Source organism: Heteronotia binoei, chromosome 2 (assembly GCF_032191835.1).
Source record: "Heteronotia binoei isolate CCM8104 ecotype False Entrance Well chromosome 2, APGP_CSIRO_Hbin_v1, whole genome shotgun sequence".
Lineage (NCBI taxonomy): Eukaryota > Metazoa > Chordata > Lepidosauria > Squamata > Gekkonidae > Heteronotia > Heteronotia binoei.
Genome location: NC_083224.1, coordinates 2,509,668 through 2,532,141, shown reverse-complemented (window position 1 = coordinate 2,532,141; position 22,474 = coordinate 2,509,668). Strand labels below are relative to the sequence as shown.

At 53.0% G+C, this 22,474-nt stretch overlaps 1 protein-coding gene across 1 annotated transcript in view; it reads right to left on the bottom strand.

The window, feature by feature from the left end:
* The window catches only part of CTNNBL1 (catenin beta like 1), a 220,157-nt gene that overhangs the window by 528 nt on the left and 197,155 nt on the right, over positions 1 to 22,474 (bottom strand). Inside the window, exons 13-15 of the mRNA XM_060263887.1 lie at positions 18,555 to 18,635; positions 7,155 to 7,292; positions 5,956 to 6,028 (exon numbers count right to left, since the gene is read on the bottom strand). Coding sequence (XP_060119870.1) covers positions 5,956 to 6,028; positions 7,155 to 7,292; positions 18,555 to 18,635 — 292 coding nt within the window. The remainder of the gene's footprint in view (positions 1 to 5,955; positions 6,029 to 7,154; positions 7,293 to 18,554; positions 18,636 to 22,474) is intronic.

Sequence of the window (22,474 nt, the reverse complement as noted above, 5' to 3'; positions counted from 1 at the left end):
CCCCCATTCCCTGGCTGTGGACCGGTACCGGTCCGTGGCCTGTTAGCAACCGGGCTGTGAGTTGTATAATTATTTCATTATGGACACCAGGGGTGGCCAACGGTAGCTCTCCAGATGTTTTTTTGCCTACAACTCCCATCAGCCCCAGCCAGCACGGCCATTGGATTTATAAAAGATTTGTGGATGTTCTCTCCCCTCATTGGTGGATCTGTATAATATGGGATGTAAAAGGAAGATACAAATGATCCTAAGGGACCCTTCACATCTGGGCCATTTGCTATTTGAGATCTTACCGTCAGGTAGACGATATAGAGTGTTGAAGGCTAGGACAAACAGATTTAAGGACAGTTTCTATCCAAGTGCTGTGGTTAGGTTAAATGCAGGATTATGAATGACTATTTGTTTTAGATGTATTTAAATGGTTTATATGGTTTTAATGGTTTTATGAATGATTATCTGTTTTAGATGTATTTAAATAGTTTATGAATATGTGTGTTTGATATGTTGGTATGTTTGTGGAAGAGCACCTCATTTCGTTGCTCTCTTTTGTTGAGAACAATGACAATAAATTTATCTATCTATCTATCTATCTATCTATCTATCTATCTATCTATCTATCTATCTATCTATCTATCTATCTATCTATCTATCTATCTATCTATCTATCTATCTATCTATCTCCTGCCCTCCACTCTGCGGGCCCATGGCGCAGAGTGGTAAAACAGCAGTACTGCAGTACTATGGTCTGAACTCTCTGCTCACGACCTGAGTTCGATTCCAGTGGAAGCTGGATTCAGGTAGCCGGCGCAAGGTCGACTCAGCCTTCCATCCTTCCGAGGTCGGTCAAAGGAGTCCCCAGCTTGCTGGGGGGGAAGCGTAGAGGACTGGGGAAGGCAATGGCAAACCACCCCGTGAAAAGTCTGCCGTGAAAACATCGTGAAAGCAACATCACCCCAGAGTTGGAAACGACTGGTGCTTGCACAGGGGACCTTTCATTTTCCTTCTCTCTGAATCTCAGAGTCTCAGACCGGCTTACAATCTCCTATATCTTCTCCCCCCCACAACAGACACCCTCTGAGATGGGTGGGGCTGAGGGAGCTCTGACAGAAGCTGCCCTTTCAATGACAACTCCTGCCAGAGCTCTGGTTGACCCAAGGCCATTCCAGCAGCTGCAAGTGGAGGAGGGGGGAATCAAACCCGGTTTCCCCAGAGAAGAGTCCACACACACTTCACCGCCACACCAAAATAAAGTGCACCATTGCATCATCCTGAAACCATCACCAGCTCTCCCTTCGTGGTCTGTGGGAAAATTGTCTTCCACAAAACCGGCACCTGGTGCCAAAAAAGGTTGGGGACCATTGCCCCAATAGACACCCTGTGAGGCAGGTGGGGGGTGAGAGAGCCCTGAGAGAACTGGAATTGGCCCAAGGTCACCCAGCCCGATGCATGTGGAGGAAGAGCAGAGAATCCAGCCCAGTTCTCCAGATCAAAAGCTGCTACTCTTAACCCTTACATCACCCTGGCAGCAACCTGATCGAGGGTTCCACCTAATGGGAAGACCCACTCCATTGTCGGTGCTGCCTGATACCACAACCTGAGTTTTGCAAATACCAATGAAGGGCCAAGGGACAGCAAGACCCCAGAGGTACCCCTGGTGCTAAAGGTGGAGCAAAACCTTTGTGCTGCTTCCCCCCAGGCTACGAAAGGAGCCATCCCTTGGCCACAGGAAGACTGCAGAGAGGTTCTCCTGTCTCCAAAACTTGGGGTGGCGGTCAGTGGAAATGCTGGCTGCCGTGACAAATGCGTCTCTGTGTTCGGTATTCTTGGAGAAAGAAAACTTCTACATCTTCACGGATAGATCCAAGCGGGCATCCGTGCTGGTCTGAAGCAGCTGAACAAAGCAGGAGTCAAGAGGTACCTTTAAGACCAACCACGTTTTATTGAGAATGTGAGTTTTCGTGCGCTCTCTAAGCACGCTTCATCAGACGAGGGGATCAGGTATTGTGGGCTGAAATACATGCAGTTTGTTGATTTAGTCTGCAGACTGATCACATGGTAAACCAGTGTGGCTTGGCCATTTGGTCTGGATAGCCTTAATTTAATAAATCAGGAGGACTACGACTAGGAAACACACGTCCTTTTGTGATTCACCTAGATTTACAGAAACGCCCATCGGCAGAGGACTTTGTTACCTTTTACGGCTCTCCAGACCAAATGGCCAAGCCGCACCGGTTTACCGTGTGATCAGTCTGCAGACTTAAACAACACAGGGCTTGCATTTCAGCCCACAATACCTGATCCCCTTGTCTGATGAAGTGTGCTTAGAGAGCGCACGAAAGCTGACGTTCTCAGTAAAACTTGGCTGGTCCTAAAGGTGCCACTCAACTCCTGCTTTGTTCACCTGCTTCCGACCAACCCTTGGATCTCTCTATTAATGTACGCTGCCTTGAACCACAAGGGAAGGTGGGATGGGAGTATGTAAATAAACAGACAAAGGAACAGGCTTCCTGGGGAGGTGGTGGGCTCTCCTCCTTTGGAGGTTTTTATTAAGCAGAGGCTAGAGGGCCATCTGACAGCAACGAAGGTCCTGTGAACTTTAGCAGACCACGGGAAGGAGGGCAGGAAGGGGGTGGCATCGGTGCTGAGTTCTCGTGGCCTTTTCTTCCATGCCCAGGAAAATGCTGCTCACCACTTTGGGGTCAGTCGGCAATTTTTCTCCAGGCCAGTTTGGCCCCCCTGCGATCCTGGAGGGTGTTTCCTCCGCTCCCCCATCTTCTGGCATGGAACAGAGGTTGTGTGGGTGGGGGAGGCGTTTGTGAATCTCCATGCATTGTGCAGGGGGTTGGACTAGATGACCCGGGGGGTCCCTGCCAACTCTAGGATTCTCCATTTGCTGTACTGCAAGAGCGCCACTTGCACCCGGGGCCTGCAGGACACTGCGCAGTCGCAAGTTCACATAAACATGGACAGAACCTGCACTGAGAGGCACAGCAGATCCCTTCAGATGAGGCTGGCGAATGGGGAAGGCTTTCCCCTCCCTCCTGCAGGTGGATAAACAAAGACAGGAACCAGACGGCTGCCGGCACTCCCGAGAGGAGAGGCCTGAATATTTATGAACTCCGAGGGGAGCTGCGGCAAGGGGCGGAGGGGGGGGGGAACTTTGTGTGCTGCAGCTGGCAGGGCAGGGCAGGGCGGCTGTATCTGCTCCTTTGGGGAAGACAGGGAGGCCCCAAGGCCTGGAGGCCTCCTCTGCTGCAGGGGACCTGCTGCTCCCGGGGGCTTCCGTGACAAAGAGCCCGCAGGTTGCTTGGAAAGATCCTCCTGACACTTCCCAACAGATCCCTGCAGGGAAGTCTGCCTTGCTCCTTCCCTCCCATGAGGACTCTGAATGAAAGAGGGAGGGGGGAGGGAGATGGAACGATGCTGCCCTCCCTCTCTTCCTTCCTTCCTCTCTCCCTTAATCCCTCCCTTTCTCCTTCCCTTCCTCTCTCCCCCCCTCCCTTCCTCTCTCCCTCCCTCTTTCCCTCCCTTCCTTCCTCTTTCCCTTCCTTCCTTCCTCTCTCCCTTTCTCCCTCCCTTCCTTCCTCTCTCCCTCCCTTCCTCTCTCCCTCCCTCCCTCTTTCCCTTCCTTCCTTGCTCCCCTCCTTCCTTTTCACTCCCTTCTTCTCTCCCTTCCTCCATCCCTCCCTCCCTCTCACCCTCCCTCTTTCCTTCCCTTCCTCTCTCCCTCCCTCCCTTCCTTTTTCCCTTCCTTCCTCGCTCCCTCCCTTCCTCTCTCTCTCCCTCCCTTCCTCTCTCTCTCCCTCCCTTCCTTTCTCCCTCACTCACTCCCTCTCTCCCTCCCCTTCTCCCTCCCTCCCTCTCTCCCTGTCTCCCTCCCTCCCTTCCTCTCTCCCTCCCTTCCTCTCTCCCTTAATCCCTCCCTTCCTCCCTCCCTCCCTCCCACCCTCTCTCTCCCTCCCTTCCTCTCTCCCTCCCTCCCTTCCTCTTTCCCTTCCTTCCTCTCTCCCTCCCTCTCTCTCCCTTCCTTTCTCTCTCCCTCCCTTCCACATTCCCTTCCTTCCTTCCTCGCTCCCTTCCTTCCCTTTTCACTCCCTCTCCCTTAATCCCTCCCTTCCTCTCTCCCTCCCTTCCTTTCTCCCCCTTCCTCTCTCCCTCACTCCCTCTCCCTCCCTTCCTTCCTCCCTTCCTCGTTCCCTTCCTTCCTTTCTCACTCCCTTCCTCTCTCTCTCCCTCCCTTCCATTCTCCCTCACTCCCTCCCTCTTTCCCTTCCTTCCTCTCTCCCTCCCTTCCTCTTTCCCTTCCTTCCTCTCTCCCTCCCTCCCTTCCTCTCTCCCTCCCTCCCTTCCTCTCTCCCTCCCTTCCTCTTTCCCTCCCTTCCTTTCTCCCTCACTCCCTCCCTCCCTTCCTTCCTCTCTCCCTCCCAGCTTTCAAACATCTAACGTTTATTCTACGTGGTTCTTACATTAAGTGAGTTTGGCCACCCTTGCTCTATAGTCTGGAGATGGGCTGTCATTCTAGGAAATCCGCAGGTCCCACCTGGAGGCTGGCATCCCAGGTCCCCCCCCCCACACGACCCCCTCCCGCAACCCCCCTCCCCTCCCCCAGGAAGCTCCAGCTTAGCCAGCCGGCAGCCCCACAGCTTTAATGAGCCTTCCGCGCTCCTCCCCCCCCCCCCTCGCATCCTCGGCCCTCCCAGGGGACCCATCAGCCGTCAGCCGACCAGAGAAGCACAGGAAATATGTAGGCCATAAAAATCAAGCTAAGAAACAGGCTTCCCAATTAGCATGCAAAAAAGCAGGGCGGAGGAGGGGACAGGAGGCCTGCATGCAAACCCAGGCAGCCTCCAAGCTGGCTGCGTGCCCGGCGTGGCTCGTGCCAGGGGGTGCCCCTCCTGAAATCCTCAGCCAAGAGCCTCGCTGCCTTCCCCTTCGGCTCCCTCCCATCCCAGGACCCAGCTCACACCCTCTTCCCCCCCAGACAGCAGCAGAGGATGTGAAGAATGGTGCAGATATCAGGAGAGGTGGAAACAGGAAGGATCATAAGAGTTGGAAGGGACCTCCAGGGTCATCCAGTCCAGCCCCCTGCACAATGCAGGAAACTCACAAACACCTCCCCCTAAATCCACAAGATCCTCATTGCTGTCAGAGGGCCATCTACCGTCTGTTGAAAAACCTCCAAGGAAGGAGAGCCCACCACCTTCCGAGGAGGAAGCCTGTTCCACAGAGGAACTGCTCTAACTGTCAGGAAGTTCATAGAAACATAGAGTTGGAAGGGGCCTCCAGGGTCCTCTAGTCCAACCCCCTGCACAATGCAGGAAACTCAGAAACACCTCCCCCTAAATTCACAGGACCTTCATTGCTGTCAGTTGGCCATCTGGCCTCTGTTGAAAAACCTCCAAGGAAGGAGAGCCCACCACCTCCCGAGGAGGAAGCCTGTTCCACTGAGGAACCGCTCTAAACTCACAAACCCCTCCCCCTAAATTCACAGGATCTTCGTTGCTGTCAGATGGCCATCTGGCCTCTGTTGAAAAACCTCCAAGGAAGGAGAGCCCACCACCTCCCAAGGAGGAAGCCTGTTCCACTGGGGAATCACTCAAACCGTCAGGAAGTTCTTCCTAATGTTGAGCCAGAAACTCTTTGGATTTAATTTCAACCCATTGGTTCTGGTCCTGCCTTCCGGGGCCACAGAAAGAATTCCACACCATCCTCTATAGGACAGCCCGGAGTCTCAGGCAGAAATGGGTCTTTTCCGTCACCTCCTGCCTGGTCCTCTTCCCTGGAGATGCTGCCGGGGATTGAACCGGGGACGTTCTGCACGCCAGGCAGAGGCTCTGCCGCTGAGCCACGGCCCCCACCTAAACTGGCCCTGCCTGCCTGCTGGCTGTGGAGTGAACAAGGAAGGAGTGACCAGTTTCTGTCCTCCCCCTCCCCACCTCAGCCCGGAGAACTCACCTTTGATGATGTGACGAACAATTTTGATGGAGCTTCCCCGCATGTTCAGGATCTGATGGACTCTCTGGCGGATCTGGCAGGGAACAAAACCAGCAGGTGTGAGGACCAGAGTTCAGTTAAGGGGAGGGAGAAATGGGACCCTAGAATCCTAGAGCTGGAAGGGAACCCAGGGTCATCTAGTCCAACCCCCTGCACAATGCAGGAACCCCCCCCCCCTAAATTCACAAGATCCTCATTGCTCTCAGATGGCCATTCAGCCTCTGTTTAAAAACCTCCAGGGAAGGAGAGCCCACCACCTCCCAAGGAGGAAGCCTGTTCCACTGAGGAACTGCTCTAACGGTCAGGAAGTTCTTCCTAAGAAGAGCCCTCCTGGATCAGACCAGGAAAGGTCTATCTAGTCCAGCCTCCTGTCTCACACAGTGGCCAACCAGTTCCTCCAGAGAGCCAACAACAGGGCAGAGAGGCCGAGGCCTTCCCCTGAGAAGAACATTAGAACAGCCTTGCTGCATCAGACCACTGAGGGTCCATCAAGTCCAGCCTCCTGTCTCACACAGTGGCCAACCAGTTCCTCCAGAGAGCCAACAACAGGGCAGAGAGGCCGAGGCCTTCCCCTGAGAAGAACATTAGAACAGCCTTGCTGCATCAGACCACTGAGGGTCCATCAAGTCCAGCCTCCTGCCTCACACAGTGGCCAACCAGTTCTTCTGGAGGGCCAACAACAGGGTAGAGATGTTGAGGCCTTCACAAGAACATCAGAAGAGCTCTGCTGGGTCAGACCAGGGAGGGTCCATCTAGTTCAGCCTCCTGTCTCACACGGTGGACAACCAGTTCCTCTGGAGGGCCAACAACAGAGCATAGAGGCCGAGGCCTTCATAAGAACATCAGAAGAGCCTTGCTGGGTCAGACCAATGAGGGTCCATCCATTCCAGCCTCCTGTCTCACACAGCGGCCAGCCAGTTCCTCTGGTGGTCCAGCCACAGGGCACAGAGTCTGAGGCCTTCCCCTGAGGCCAATTGCCTTTGAATGTGGAGATTCCATTTACTGACCATGACTGACGGCCACCGATGGACCACTCACTGCCCCCTGAATTTGCCTAGCCTCCCACTAAAGCCGTGCAAAAGCCCCAGAGCAGGCTGTTGGGCTGCAGGCTGAGGGAGACTCATGCCCAGAATGCCTGGCGGTGACTGTACTGCCCTCACCTGGGCGATGTTACTGCTGCAGATCTCTGCCATAATGTAGCAGATGAGCTGGAGGACGAAGAGGCCGGCGTCCAGGCGACGGAGGTAGAACTCATCTTCCAGGTCATCATCGATGATCTCTCCACGGCGCACCATGTCCTGGAGGGGGGGGAGGAATGACAGATGGGAGGTTGGGTCACAGAGCCCGAGAGATTGCCCCACATGCAAGAACATAAGAGAAGCCCTGTTGGATCAGGCCAATGGCCCATCCAGTCCAACACTCTGTGTCACATAAGAGAGGCAATGTTGGATCAGGCCAGTGGCCCCTCCAGTCCAACACTCTGTGTCACATAAGAGAAGTCCTGTGGGATAAGGTCAATGGCCCATCCAGTCCAACACTCTGTGTCACACAGTGGCCAAAAAACCAGGTGCCATCAGGCTTCTCTTATGTTCTTATGTGACAGAGTGTTGGACTGGAGGGGCCACTGGCCTGATACAACATGGCTTCTCTTATGTTCTTATGTGACACAGAGTGTTGGCTTGGAGGGGCCACTGGCCTGATCCAACTAGGCTTCTCTTATGTTCTTATGTGACACAGAGTGTTGGACTGGAGGGGCCACTGGCCTGATCCAACAGGGCTTCTCTTATGTTCTTATGTGACACAGAGTGTTGAACTGGAGGGGCCACTGGCCTGATCCAACATGGCTTCTCTTATGTTCTTATGTGACACAGATTGTTGGACTGGAGGGGCCGCTGGCCTGATACAACATGGCTTCTCTTATGTTCTTATGTGACACAGAGTGTTGGATTGGAGGGGCCACTGGCCTGATCCAACAGGGCTTCTCTTATGTTCTTATGTGACACAGAGTGTTGGACTGGAGGGGCCACTGGCCTGATCCAATGTTGCTTCTCTTATGTTCTTATAATTTTATTTAAAATTTTCTACACCACCATTCCACCCGATTCTGGGTCCCTGATACCGTGAATGTTAATGTATCTTAAGCATTAAAAGAGTTCAGACATTAAATGAAACATTTAAAAAGGAGAAACATAAAAATATAAACCCAGAGACAGAGAAGAGAGTTCATAAGAGTGAGAGACTGCTGCACAAAAGAAAAAACAAGTTTCCATCCCAGGAAAGACAAGAATTGCACATGAAGAAGAATTGCAGATTTATACCCCGCCCTTCTCTCTGAATGAGAGACTCAGAGCGGCTTACAATCTCCTTTATCTTCTCCCCCCACAACAGACACCCTGTGAGGTGGGTGGGGCTGGAGAGGGCTCTCACAGCAGCTGCCCTTTCAAGGACAACCTGTACCAGAGCTCTGGCTGACCCAAGGCCATTCCAGCAAGTGCAAGTGGAGGAGTGGGGAATCAGACCCGGTTCTCCCAGGTAAGTGTCCGCACACTTAACCGCCACACCAAACTGGCTCTCTGGACAGAAGGAGACAGACAAATTTCCTTGGAAGGGGAGTTCCAGTGTTTTGGAGCCATAGGTTGCCACCTTTCCAGCCTCAGTCTGGGACAGGGGGGGGGGGGGACCACACAAAGCACAGGTAGTGCTTTGGTGCAGAGAGCCAGTTTTGTGTAGTGGTTAAGTGTGCGGACGCTTATCTGGGAGAACCGGGTTTGATTCCCCACTCCTCTACTTTTCACCTGCTGGAATGGCCTTGGGTCAGCCATAGCTCTGGCAGAGGTTGTCCCTGAAAGGGCAGCTGCTGTGAGAGCCCTCTCCAGCCCCACCCACCTCACAGGGTGTCTGTTGGGGGGCGGGGAAAGGTAAAGGAGATTGTGAGCCGCTCTGAGATTCAGAGTATAGGGTGGGATATAAATCCAATATGCAATATCATCACCATGAGAGGAAGTCAGAGCAAGGAGAGTCGCACGCAGCCGGGGCTGCCCCCGTTCCGGTTGCACCGAGGGGGGGCAGGGGGCAGCCCCCTGCAGGAACGCCAAGATTCCGCCGTTCTTCTGCTCTGAACTCCTGCAATGACTGCAGACGCCACCCCGAAAGCCTTCGCTCCCCCGTGCCAGTTTCCTTATCTCTCCACCTCTAGCGAACTGCCTTGCTGCCCGTCTCCGCCTGGCCCCCTGCCAGCAGTAACTCACGCCACGCGTGACCTTTCTGCAGTGCTTCACGTTGAATTTTTGTTTTGCCAACCCGCCGAGTGCCCGCCGCTGGCGTGATTTATTATACAGCGGCCTGGCGGGTGGGTACACTCCGCCGGAGCAATATTTCCTCATTAAGCGCCGTCGCCAGCGAGAGTGACTTGTACCGGCGATATTCAGCGAGGAGGGGGGCGTTGTGTGTCGTAGAAGGGGGGGGGGGAACCCTTGACGCAAGGTCGCAGGCTTTTCCCCGGGTGCCCTCGGCCAAAGGGCCAGCCCCTATTAGAGAGAAAATCTGGAGATGGCGTTAGCCTTGGGGGCCCTGTGCTGAGACTCTGCTGGCAAATGCCTCAGAAGAGAAACAATAAATGAGAGGGAGTGGGAGGATGCCAGCCGACAACATTTGGGGGGAGGTATTTGTGGGTTTCCTGCATTGTGGACGCGGTTGGCCTGGATGACACTGGGATCTCCCATTCAACTCTAGGATTCTGTGATTCTATGATTCTTACACTGACACGCTGAATCCTAGAGTTGGAAGGAACCCCAAGGATCATCTAGTCCAGCCCCCTGCACAATGCAGGAAACTCACAAACGCCTCCCCCTAAATTCACAGGATCTTCATAGCTGTCAGATGGCCATCTAGCCGCTGTTGAAAAACCTCCAAGGAAGGAGAGCCCACCACTCCCGAGTAAGCCTGTTCCACTGAGGAATCGCTCTAACGGTATGGAAGTTCTTCCTAATGTTGAGCAGGAAACTCTTTTGATTTAATTTCAGCCCATTGGTTCTGGTCCTACCTTCTGGGGCCACAGAAAACAATTCCTCACCATCCTCTATAGGATAGCCCTTCAAGTACTTGAAGATGGTGATCCTATCACCTGTCAGCCGCCTCCTCTCCAGGCTAAACATCCCCAGCTCCTTCAACCTTTTCTCATAGGACTTGGTCTCCAGACCTCTCACCATCTTCGTCGCCCTCCTCTGGACCCGTTCCAGCTTGTTTAGATCCTTCTTAAAATGTGGTGCCCAAAACTGAACACAAGACTCCAGGTGAGGTCTCACTGGAGCAGAGTAAAGCGATACAATCTCTTCATGTGATCTGGACACCAGACTTCTGCTGATACAGCCCAAAACTGCAATGGCCTTTTTAGCTATTGCATTACACTGTTCACTCACATTCAGAGTAAGGTCCACTAAGACCCCTAGATCCTTTGTTGCACAGACTCCCCCATTCTATAACCATGCACTGGATTTTTCCTAAATGCAGAACTTTACATTTATCCTGGTTGAAATTCATTTTATTAGTTACAGCCCATTTTTCCAGCTCTCCACTGCTCTTTCCCAGCCTGTTTCCATGAAAAACCTGCAACTCAGCAAGCCAAACACACACACAGGCCCTCCCAGGGGATCTGTTGTGTTCGGCCACCTGCTTCCATCCCACTCTTTAACATAAGAGAAACCATGTTGGATCAGGCCAGTGGCCCATCCAGTCCAACACTCTGTGTCACATAAGAGAAGCCCTGTTGGATCAGGCCAGTGGCCCCTCCAGTCCAACACTCTGTGTCACATAAGAACATAAGAGAAGCCATGTTGGATCAGGCCAGTGGCCCATCCAGTCCAGCACTCTGTATCACATAAGAACATAAGAGAAGCCATGTTGGATCAGGAGAGTGGCCCATCCAGTCCAACACTCTGTATCACATACGAACATAAGAGAAGCCATGTTGGATCAGGCCAATGGTCCATCCAGTCCAACACTCTGTGTCACATAAGAACATAAGAGAAGCCCTGTTGGATCAGGCCAGTGGCCCCTCCAGTCCAACACTCTGTGTCACATACAAACACAAGAGAAGCCATGTTGGATCAGGCCAATGGCCCATCCAGTCCAACACTCTGTATCACATAAGAACATAAGAGAAGCCCTGTTGGATCAGGCCAGTGGCCCATCCAGTCCAACACTCTGTGTCACATAAGAACATGAGAAGCCCTGTTGGATCAGGCCAGTGGCCCATCCAGTCCAATACTCTGTGTCACATAAGAACGTAAGAGAAGCCCTGTTGGATCAGGCCAGTGGCCCATCCAGTCCAACACTCTGTGTCACATAAGAACGTAAGAGAAGCCCTGTTGGATCAGGCCAATGGCCCATCCAGTTCAACACTCTGTATCACACAGTCGCAATACACACACACACACACACTGTGGTTAATAGCCACTGATGGACCTCTGCTCCATATTTTTATCCAATCCCCTCTTAAAGCTGGCTATGCTTGTAGCTGCCACCACCTCCTGTGGCAGTGAATTCCACATGTTAATCACCCTTTGGGTGAAGAAGGACTTCCTTCTATCCGTTTTAACCTGACTGCTCAGCAATTTCATTGAATGCCCACGAGTTGTTGTATTGTGAGAGAGGGAGAAAAGGACTTCTTTCTCTGCTTTCTCCATCCCATGCATAATCTTGTAAACCTCTATCATGCCACCCTGCAGTTGACGTTTCTCCAAGCTAAAGAGTCCCAAGCGTTTTAACCTTTCTTCTTAGGGAAAGTGTTCCAAACCTTTAATAATTCTAGGAGGCTGGACTAGATGGACCCTCCCTGGTCTGATCCAGCAGGGCTCTTCTGGTGTTCTTATGAAGGCCTCAGCCTCTCTGCCCTATTGGCCCTCCAGAGGAACTGGCTGGCCAATGTGGGAGACAGGAAGCTGGATGAGATGGGCCATTGCTCTGATCCAACAGGGCTCTTCTGGTGTTCTTATGAAGGCCTCGGCCTCTCTGCCCTGTTGTTGGCCCTCCAGAGGAACTGGCTGGCCACTGTGTGAGACAGGAGGCTGGACTAGATGGACCCTCCCTGGTCTGATCCAGCAGGGTTCTTCTGATGTTCTCCTCAGGGGAAGGCCTCAGCCTCTCTGCCCTGTTGTTGGACCTCCAGAGGAACTGGCTGGCCCCTGTGTGAGACAGGAGGCTGGACTGGATGGACACTCCCTGGTCTGACCTTGCAGGGTTCTTCTGATGTTCTTTTCAGGGGAAGGCCTCAGCCTCTCTGCCCTGTTGTTGGCCCTCCAGAGGAATTGGCTGGCCCCTGTGTGAGACAGGAGAATGGACTAGATGGACCCTCCCCGGTCTGATCCAGCAGGGCTCTTCTGATGTTCTTCTCAGGGGAAGGCCTCAGCCTCTCTGCCCTGTTGTTGGCCCTTCAGAGAAACTGGCTGGCCACTGTGTGAGGCAGGAGGCTGGACTAGATGGACCCTCCCTGGTCTGATCCAGCAGGGCTCTTCTGATGTTCTTCTCAGGGGAAGACCTCGGCCTCTCTGCCCTGTTGTTGTCCCTCCAGAGGAATTGGCTGGCCACTGTGAGACAGGAGGCTGGACTAGATGGACCCTCCCTGGTCTGACCCAGCAGGGCTCTTCTTATTTTCTGGCTTCTGGCTTGTGTCTCCCACTCTGTTTGACTTCTGGATCTCTCCCCTCCCCAGTCTCATATTCATCAGAGATCCTGCAGGCAATCGCTGCAGCCTGATTGCGGCAGCGGCCTCTCATAGAAGGCACTGGGGTCCTCCAGTCTCTTCCCCCCTCCCCAAACTTCGCTCAAGAGAGCAGGAATTCCACTGACGCTCACGAGCCCTGGCAGGACTTCTACCATTTCCGGCGATTTCTGCCCATTTGCCTTGACAGCTCTTGAAATTTTAAAAACAAGTGGCAAGATCTCAGGAGCTGCCGGCACCCCCAGCTGCGGCTGACATCTGAAGAGCCAGACGGACGAAGGCTGCAATCCGGGAGAAGGAAGGGAGCTGGGAGGCGGGCTCTGTGGACTGCAGGAGCAGCGACTACGGGAGGGCTAAGCGGGAGGTTTCCTCTGCAGCGCCGACAGCGGGACAGGAACTGTGTGTACCAGGAAATTAATGGCGAGGGGTGCTGGAAGCTGGAGTGGGCAACGCCACCTCTGCATCCCCCCTCCCAGATGTTCCAGCTCACATGCCAAACAACGGCCTTGCTTCCCCTCCCCCCAGCCGTCAAGATGCCAACCTATTGAAAAACTAATCATATAGAGTTAACACTGCAAATACAAAAGATACATAACACAATTCAAAAAGATACTTCCAAAGGAGCAGTGTCTCTAAAGGCAGGGGTGGCCAACGGTAGCTCTCCAGATGGTTTTTTTTTTGCCTACAACTCCCATTAGCCCCAGCCATTGGCCATGCTGGCTGGGGCTGATGGGAGTTGTAGGCAAAAAACCCCCAACATCTGGAGAGCTACCGTTGGCCACCCCTGTCTTAAAGCAACAAGAAGTTCTTTCTGTATGACTCCTCCAAGTGTTCTTCTTTAGCAAAGGTCACAAAAGATCCAAAGTTCAATCCATAAAGAGTCACTATCCAGAATTCGGCTCCAAAGAGTAATTCTCCTTCACGCGGTTGCCGGCTAGATGATCCACGTCCCGCTGAAACAAAGCTTTTGTGCAAGCCGAATGACAATCTTACCGTTTGCTCTTCAAGTATCACTTTTACTTGCCCCTTTCTTTAGACATTCTTTTCAAGAGACGGCGTATAAGTTTTTCAGTAGTTTCGTTTTTCAGGTGCAGTTGTTTTTTTCTATTTAACCTCCCGGCGAGGGCCTAGTGTGCCACTCCTTATCTGCCGCGATACGCCCCAGTGCTGATGGGAGACAACAGCGAGGAGATGGGCTGGTGGGAGGCTCTCCTCTCACACTAACCAGGCCAGAGCGACAGGTGAGGAGTGGAGTGGGGTGGGGGGAGAAGCAGCACATCAGGGGAATCCACCCAGGCCCTGGCCCAGGGCTTGTGCTCTTCTGCCTTCCCCAGGGCCCTGGAAAGGGAAAATCACAGCATCATAGAGTTGGAAGGGACCTCCAGGGTCATCTAGTCCAACCCCCTGCAATCGAGGTAATTCACAAACACCTCCCCCCTAAATTCACGGGAACTGCCTTGCTGTCAGATGGCCATCTAGCCTCTTTTTGTAAACCTCCGAGGAAGGAGAGCCCGCCATTTCCACACCATTATAGTTTTCCCCAGAGAAATAATTACAACTCCTAAACTAGGAGTGCAAGAAGAGTAAGACAGCAACATATAGTAGTCAGTATCAGCTTACTTGCATGGGAAGCCTAGGTTAAAAATCCCCAGTCTACAAAGGAAACATGCTGGGTGAACTTCATTTGGACACACACTCTCAGCCTCATCCACCTCAACTGTCTTGTTGTTATTCCTCATCTAAATAGGTCACATTGCTTTCCTACTGAGAAAGACTGGATCGTGAAGGCATGAATACAGAGAAAAGGGGTGAGGCAAAATCCAGTTGCACCCTGGAGAACCCTGCCATAACAAGCCAACACTCTCGGGCCTGATAGGAGCCCTCTGGGGGCCTCATCTGGCCCCTGGGCCAGATGTTTGACACCCCTGGTAAAGAGGCCGAGGCCTTCATAAGAAAATCAGAAAAACCCTGCTGGATCAGCATCCTGTCTCACACAGTGGCCAACCTGTTCCTCTGGAGGGCCAACAACAGGGCAGAGAGGCCGAGGCCTTCCCCTGAGAAGAACATCAGAAGAGCCCTGCTGGATCAGACCATGGAGGGTCCATCTAGTCCAGCCTCCTGCCTCACACAGTGGCCAGCCAGTTCCTCAGCAGGGCCAACAACAGGACAGAGAGGCTGAGGCCTCCCCCTGAGAAGAACCTCAGAACAGCCCTGCTGGATCAGACCAGGGAGGGTCCATCTAGTCCAGCCTCCTGTCTCACACAGTGGCCAACCTGTTCCTCTGGAGGGCCAACAACAGGGCAGAGAGGCCGAGGCCTTCCCCTGAGAAGAACATCAGAAGAACCCTGCTGGATCAGACCAACAGTCCATCTAGTCCAGCATCCTGCCTCACGCAGTTGCCAGCCAGTTCCACTGGAGGCCCAACAAGAGGGCTTAGAGTCAGAGGCTTTCATAAGAAGAAGAGCCCTGCTGGATCAGACCAGTGAAGGTCCATCTAATCCAGTAGCTTGTCTCACACAGGGGCCAACCAGTTCCTCTGGAGGGCCAACAACAGGGCAGAGAGGCCGAGGCCTTCCCCTGAGAAGAACATCAGAAAAGGCCTGCTGGATCAGACCAGTGAGGGTCCATCTAGTCCAGCCTCCTGCCTCACACAGTGGCCAAACAGTTCCTCTGGAGGGCCAACAACAGGGCAGAGAGGCCGAGGCCTTCATAAGAACACCAGAAGAGCCCTGCTGGTTCAGACCAGTGAGTATCCACCTAGTCCACCCTCCTGTCTCACACAGTGGCCAACCAATTCCTCTGGAGGGCCAACTACAGGGCAGAGAGGCCGAGGCCTTCATAAGAACATCAGAAGAGCCCTGCTGGATCAGAGCAGTGAAGGTCCATCTAACCCAGTAGCTTGCCTCACACAGAAGAGAAGCAGTTCCTCGGAAGGTTCAACAACAGGGCAGTGAGGCTTGCATAAGAACATGAGAGGTCCATCTAATCCAGCATCCTTTGCCTTTAGGCCTAATGCTGAGGGAGTTCTGAGGCCCAGGACAGAAAGATCCAGAGGCTGAGGAATCTCGGCCAGCCTGTGAAGCAACAATCCCTGCAGCCAAAGGCCTCATGCTCCCCACGCTGTGCATTAACCCCCACCGTTCTCTCCCGCCCTCCACACAGTCCCACGCAATTCCAACCGTTTGCAGCCGCCCTCGGACACCGTTTAAGCTATCAAAACCTACGGACGCTGCTTCACGTCCAAAAGAGCCCCATTTCTCCTTTTCGAGGATGGAACGGCTTCGCTGTGGCACAATTAGCATCTAATTTGTAAGTCGTTATGGCGCAAAGTATCCGGTGAGAACATTTTATTGAATAAACCTGCTGAGCATAATTTCCTCACAGAACTCGGAACAACAAAAAAAATGCATTAAGCTGTCTCCGGCCTCCACCTCCCGTTTGGCAGAGAGGGCTGCCTAGGGCCCGGTAATTACATCCCATTTCAGAGGGAGTTAAGAGCCGTAGGGCTCTGCCCCCTTCCCCCGAAGGGAGGATGAAAAGAGCCGGGGAAAGGATGGGCTGTTCCCTTCGCAAGCCAACGCTCCGGAAGTTTCTATGCTGAGTTGCGGCAGAGCTCAAGAGATGCTCGGTCCCCTTTGCTTCCTGAAAGGTTTGACCAAAGAAGAGACACAGATGTCCCCCTGCATGATGCTCTGGGCCTGGGCCCCTTACGCCCGAAGGACTCTGAAGTGTGATGCGGTGGCTAAAAAGGCCAATGCAATTTTGGGCTGTATCAACAGAAGTCTAGTGTCCAGATCACGTGATGTGATGGTATCGCTTTACACTGCTCTGGTAAGACCTCACCTGGAGTCTTGTGTTCAGTTTTGGGCAGCAAATTTCAAGGATCAAGACAAGCTGCAACGGGTCCAAAGGAGGGCGACAAAGATGGTGAGCGGTCTGGAGACCAAGTCCTATGAGGAAAGGTGGAAGGAGCTGGGGATGTTTAGCCTGGAGAGGAGGCGGCTGAAAGGTGATAGGATCACCATCTTCAAGTCCTTGAAGGGCTGTCCTCTAGAGGAGGGTGTGGAATTGTTTTCTGTGGCCCCAGAAGGTCACACCAGAACCAGTGGGTTGAAACTAAATCAAAAGAGTTTCTGGCTCAACATGAGGAAGAACTTCCTGACCGTTAGAGCAGTTCCTCAGTGCTCCTTGGGAGGTGGTGAGCTTTCCTTCCTGGGAGGTTTTTCAACAGAGGCTAGATGGCCCTCTGACAGCAATGAGGATCCTGTGAATTTAGGGGGAGGGGTTTGTGAGTTTCCTACGTTGTGCAGGGAGTTGGACTAAATGACCCTGGAGAACCCTTCCAACTCTAGGATTCTATGCTTTAGCTGGGCTCTCCTTCCTTGGAGTTTTATAAGCAGAGGCTAGATGGCCATCTGACAGTGATGATCCTGTGGATTTAGGGGGAGGTATTTGTGAGTTTCCTGTATTGTGGAAGGGGTTGGATTAGATGACCCTGGAGGTCCCTTCCAACTCTAGGATTCTATGCTTTAACTGGGTTCTCCTTCCTTGGAGGTTCTTCAACAGAGGCTAGATGGCCCTCTGACAGCAATGAGGATCCTGTGAATGTAGGGGGAGGTGTTTGTGAGTTCCCTGCATTGTGCAGGGGGTTGGACTAGATGGCCCTGGAGGTCCCTTCCGACTCTTATGATTCTCTCCTGGGGTTCTCCCGTTCACTGCAGCCCAGACTTGGATCGCCCAGGCTAGCTTGACCTCATCGAGTCTCAGAAGCTCTGCAGGTTCAGCCCTGTTTAGTCCTTGGACTGGAGGCCACCAAACCACTCCAGGCTTGCTTCGCAGAGGAAGGCAGTGGCCCACCACCTCTGTCTTTTGCCCCCAGCTGGATGGCCCAGGCTAGTCCGATTTCATCAGATCCCAGCAATGAAGCAGGGTATAATCCCTGGTTAGTAGTGGGACGGGAGACCACCAGGGAAGTCTAGGGTGGCTACGGAGAGGTAGGCATTAGGCAATGGCAAACTACCTCTGTTCAGCTCCAATGGATGGCCTAGATCCGGGATGTCACTGTTCCCTGAAGACTCCTGGAAGGAAAGTCTCTCACACAGCAGCGCCCAGCGTGGAAGGGATTGGGTCCCCAACCCTTGAAGGGCAACCCTTGAGGAGAGCCAGACGTTCTGATGCTTGGAAGCAAAGATGTAAGAGAGCCAAGCGGAATGATGGAAGACAGCCAGTTTGGTGCAGTGGTGAAGTGTGCAGACTCTTAACTGGGAGAACCGGGTTTGATTCCCCCACTCCTCCACTTGCAGCTGCTGGAATAGCCGTGGGTTAGCCATAGCTCTCACAGAGGTTGTCCTTGAAAGGGCAGCTTCTGTCAGAACTCTCTCAGTGCCACCCACCTCACAGGGTGTCTGCTGTGGGGGAGGAAGGGAAAGGAGATTGTGAGCCACTCTGAGTCTCTGATTCAGAGAGAAAGGTGGGGTATAAATCTGCAGTCTTCTTCTGTTTGGTGTAGTGGTTAAGTGCGTGGACTCTTATCTGGGAGAACTGGGTTTGATTCCCCACTCCTCCACTCGCACCTGCTGGCATGGCCTGGTGTCAGCCATAGCTCTCAAAGGGCAGTTTCTGGGAGAGCCCTCTCAGCCCCACCCACCTCAAAGGGTGTCTGTTGTGGGGGAAGAAGATATAGGAGATTGCCAGCCGCTCTGATTCAGAGAGGAGGGCGGGGTATATATCTGCAGTCGTCTTCTTCCTAAGAAGCCCCCCTCCCTAAATAAAGCACAGTGGAAAGAGGAAGGCTGTAGACCCAAGCAGGGGGTGGGGTAGAGGTAGGAACGCCGTCACCTACATGCTTTTCGCCTTCAATCTTCTTATCGGCGACCTGCATTGCATCCAGGTACTTGAAATACAGTTCCATCAGTCTATCGACCTGCAAGGGAAAAGCAAAAAAAAAGAAAGCGATGGGAGAAATGTGTGATTGTCCCTTCAAGACCAAGGCAAAGGACCTCCAAAGAAGCAGGAACGTTTCTCGGCTGTGGAGGGGGCACCGGACTAGGACGGTCGTGTCAATTCTCCACGTGCAGAATCAAGGCGAACGACACAATTCCCCACAAGTCTGTCTCTCTTTCTCTGCAGTTGCACATAAGAGGTAAAACTCCAGCTTGAAAACAGGGCTGTTTGGTTTGCAAAACCAGCCTGCCGGGGCCCAGGAGGCCCACAGGAAACTGCCTTCCACTGAATCAGAACACGAGTTCATCAAGGTCGGTATTGCCTACTCAGACTGGCAGCCGCTCTCCAGGGTCTCAGGCGGAGGCCTTTCATGACACCGGCTGCCAGGCTCTTTTAACTGGAGATGCTGGGAAGTGTGGATGCCAGAGATAAAAACTGAAGGCCCAACATGGATCCCATGCCCCATGTCTCCCCCACTCCCCCCAACCCCGCCTTGGAAGATGGATATTCCAATCAAGTCCCAGCAGGTTTAAGAATCACAGAATCCTAGAGTTGGAAGGAACCTCCAGGGTCATCTAGTCCAACCCCCTGCACAATGCAGTAAACTCTCAAACACCTTCCCCTAAATTCACAGGACCCTCATTGCTGTCAGATGCTTTTGTTTAAAGACCTCCAAGGAAGAAGAGCCCACCACCTCCCAAGGAGGAAGCCTGTTCCACTGAGGAACCTCTCTAAATCCTGTGAATTTAGGGGGAGGTGTTTGTGAGTTTCCTGCCTTGTTCAGGGGTTGGACTAGATGACCCTGGAGGTCTCTTCCAATTCTATCATTCTATGACTGTTAAGAGTGGTTCCTCAGTGGAACAGGCTTCCTTGGGAGGTGGTGGGCTCTCCTTCCTTGGAGATTTTAAAACAGAGGCTAGATGGCCATCTGACAGCAATGAAGATCCTGTGAATTTAGGGGGAGGGGTTTGTGAGTTCCCTGCCTTGTGCAGGGGGTTGGACTAGATGACCCTGGAGGTCCCTTCCAACTCAGGAGGTGGTGGGCTCTCCTTCCTTGAAGGTTTTGAAACAGAGGCTGGATGGCCATGTGACAGCAATGAAGATCCTGTGAATTTAGGGGGAGGGGTTTTTGAGTTCCCTGCATTGTGCAGGAGGTTGGACTAGATGACCCTGGAGGCACCTTCCACTAAATTCTATTATCCTCGGGAGGAGGTGGCCTCTCCTTCCTTGGAGGTTTTTAAACAGAGGCTAGATGGCGCTCTGACAGCAATGAAGGTCCTGTGAATTTAGGGGGAGGGGTTTGTGAGTTCCCTGCATTGTGCAGGGGGTTGGACTAGATGACCCTGGAGATCCCTTCCAATTCCATGATTCTAACGGTCAGGAAGTTCTTCTTAACGTTGAGCCAGAAGCTCTTTTGATTTAATTTCAACCCTTTGGTTCTGGTCCCACCTTCTGGGACCACAGAAAACAATTAATAGAATCATAGAGTTGGAAAGGACTTCCAGGGTCATCTAGCCCAACCCCCTGCACAATGCAGGAAACTCACAAACCCCTCCCTCTCAATTCACAGGATCTGCATTGCTGTCAGACAGCCATCTAGCCTCTGTTGCAAAACCTCCAAGGAAGGAGAGCCCACCACCTCCCGAGGAGGAAGCCTCTTCCACTGAGGAACTGCTCTAAACTCACAAACACCTCCCCCTAAATTCACAGGATCTTCATTGCTGTCAGACGGCCGTCTAGCCTCTGTTTAAAAACCTCCAAGGAAGGAGAGCCCAGTTAAAGCATAGAATCCTAGAGTTGGAAGGGACCTCCAGGGTCATCTAGTACATATGAAGCTGCCTTATACTGAATCAGACACTTGGTCCATCAAAGTCAGTCTTGTCTTCTCAAACTGGCAGCGGCTCTCCAGGGTCTCAATCTGAGATTTTTCATGCCTATTTTGCCTGGACCCTTTTTAGTTGGAGATGTCCGGGATTGAACCTGGGACTTTCTGCTTCCCAAGCAGATGCTCTACCACTGAGCCACCGTCCCTCCCCTAGTCCAACCCCCTGCACAATGCAGGAAACTCACAAACACCTCCCCCTAAATTCACAGGATCTTCATTGCTGTCAGATGGCCACCTAGCCTCTGTTTAAAAACCCCCAAAGAAGGAGAGCCCACCACCTCCCAAGGAAGCCTGTTCTAATGAGGAACTGCTCTGTCAGGAAGCTCTTCCTAAAGTTGAGCCAGAAACTCTTTTGATTCAGTTTCGACCTGTTTGCTCTGGTGCGACCTTCTGGGGCCACAGAAAACAATTCCACCCCATCGTCTAGATTAGACGGCCCTTCAAGTACTTGAAGGTGGTGATCCTATCACCTCTCAGCTGCCTCCTCTCCAGAGTCCCCTGCAGATCTCTCAGCTATGAATTTTGGGGGGAGGGGACTTAAAAAGAAGCATCTGCAGCATTTGAAAACCACAGGAGCTGCTCTTTTGCGGGACAAATGCAACAGAATCCCCCCCCCCCAGGGAACTCATTTCCAAGTCCCCCTGGAAGCAAAGCCTGGCAAAAGCTGCAGTCTGGCTTCCCCCAGCAGCCCCCCCCACCCCTCCCCGCCGGGTTCTGGGTGCTCCTTTTAATTGCTTTTCAAGCAGATGGTTGTTCTGAGCCAACATTTCCAGAAGCACTCAAAACAAAAGCACTCGTAATTTAATGCGGCAACCGCAGGTTGAAACGCTGCCTCGGGAAAGGGAGTCAAACCCCAAAACTGACCCCATTGCAAAGGAATCCTCCCCCCTGCCCCCCCAGGGGACGACGCTGTGGGCACCGGTCGCAGGTCTGCCACTTCGCTGTGGTTTCTACGATTCTTGTGCCCTCCTCTCCCCTTGGAAGCTTTTCCCCGTCTCGGAGGTCCTCAGAGTTCCAGCTGCCTCTGCCAGCCACGCGATGCCCACAGATGGGCTGCCCCGAGGCCCTGCCGGTTTGAATGGCAGACGGAGCAGCTGGGCGCAAAGGAGGCAGCTCACAGCGAGGCACTGGGGGAGCATCTGACAGTCGTTGTCCTGGGGTGGTTTCCTAGTCTGCATCTTAAAACAGGGCCCGGGAGAAAGGGAAGGCTCCCAGATGCCTGAGGTCCCCTAATCTGTCGCAGCCCACCTCTGGCTTTGAGAAGACTTATCATGATCTTGGGCCTAGTGAGGCCTGCCAGCCCCAGGGAAGCCTGCTTAGGAGTTACTGGGAAAAGCCTACGTCTCCCAGGATCCCGTCTGTCCCTCTGATTGGGTAGCAAGGGTTTTGGAGGGAAACAGGCCCAGAGAGGGGTGGGGCCTGGGAAGAGAATATATAAAGGCTAAGCCCAGGAAGTGGGTGTTCTTTCCCTGGAAGGCTGAGCTGGAAGCTGGCTGTAGCCTGGAGAGCCGGAAGCAGGGTAGAGGCCCTTACCCAAGGGGGTAAGTGCTGGTAAGAGTAGGGACTGTAAGATAGACGCGTTAGGGCATTTGTTTATTTCCCCTTCACCCTTTTACTGTTTCATGCACCTTGTTAATTTATATTGCCCTGGAATAAAACTTTTGTTGTTGTTAACTCTGCCTGGTCCTTAGGGTTGCCAATCCCCAGGTGGGGGCAGGGGATCCCCCGGTTTGGAGGCCCTCCCCCCGCTTCAGGGTCGTCAGAAAGCGGGGGGAGGGGAGGGAAATGTCTGCTGGGAACTCTATTATTCCCTATGGAGATTTATTCCCACAGAAAATCATGGAGAATTGATCCGTGGGTATCTGGGGCTCTGGGGGGGCTGTTTGTTTTGGGTAGATGCACCAAATTTTCAATATAGCATCTAGTGCCTCTCC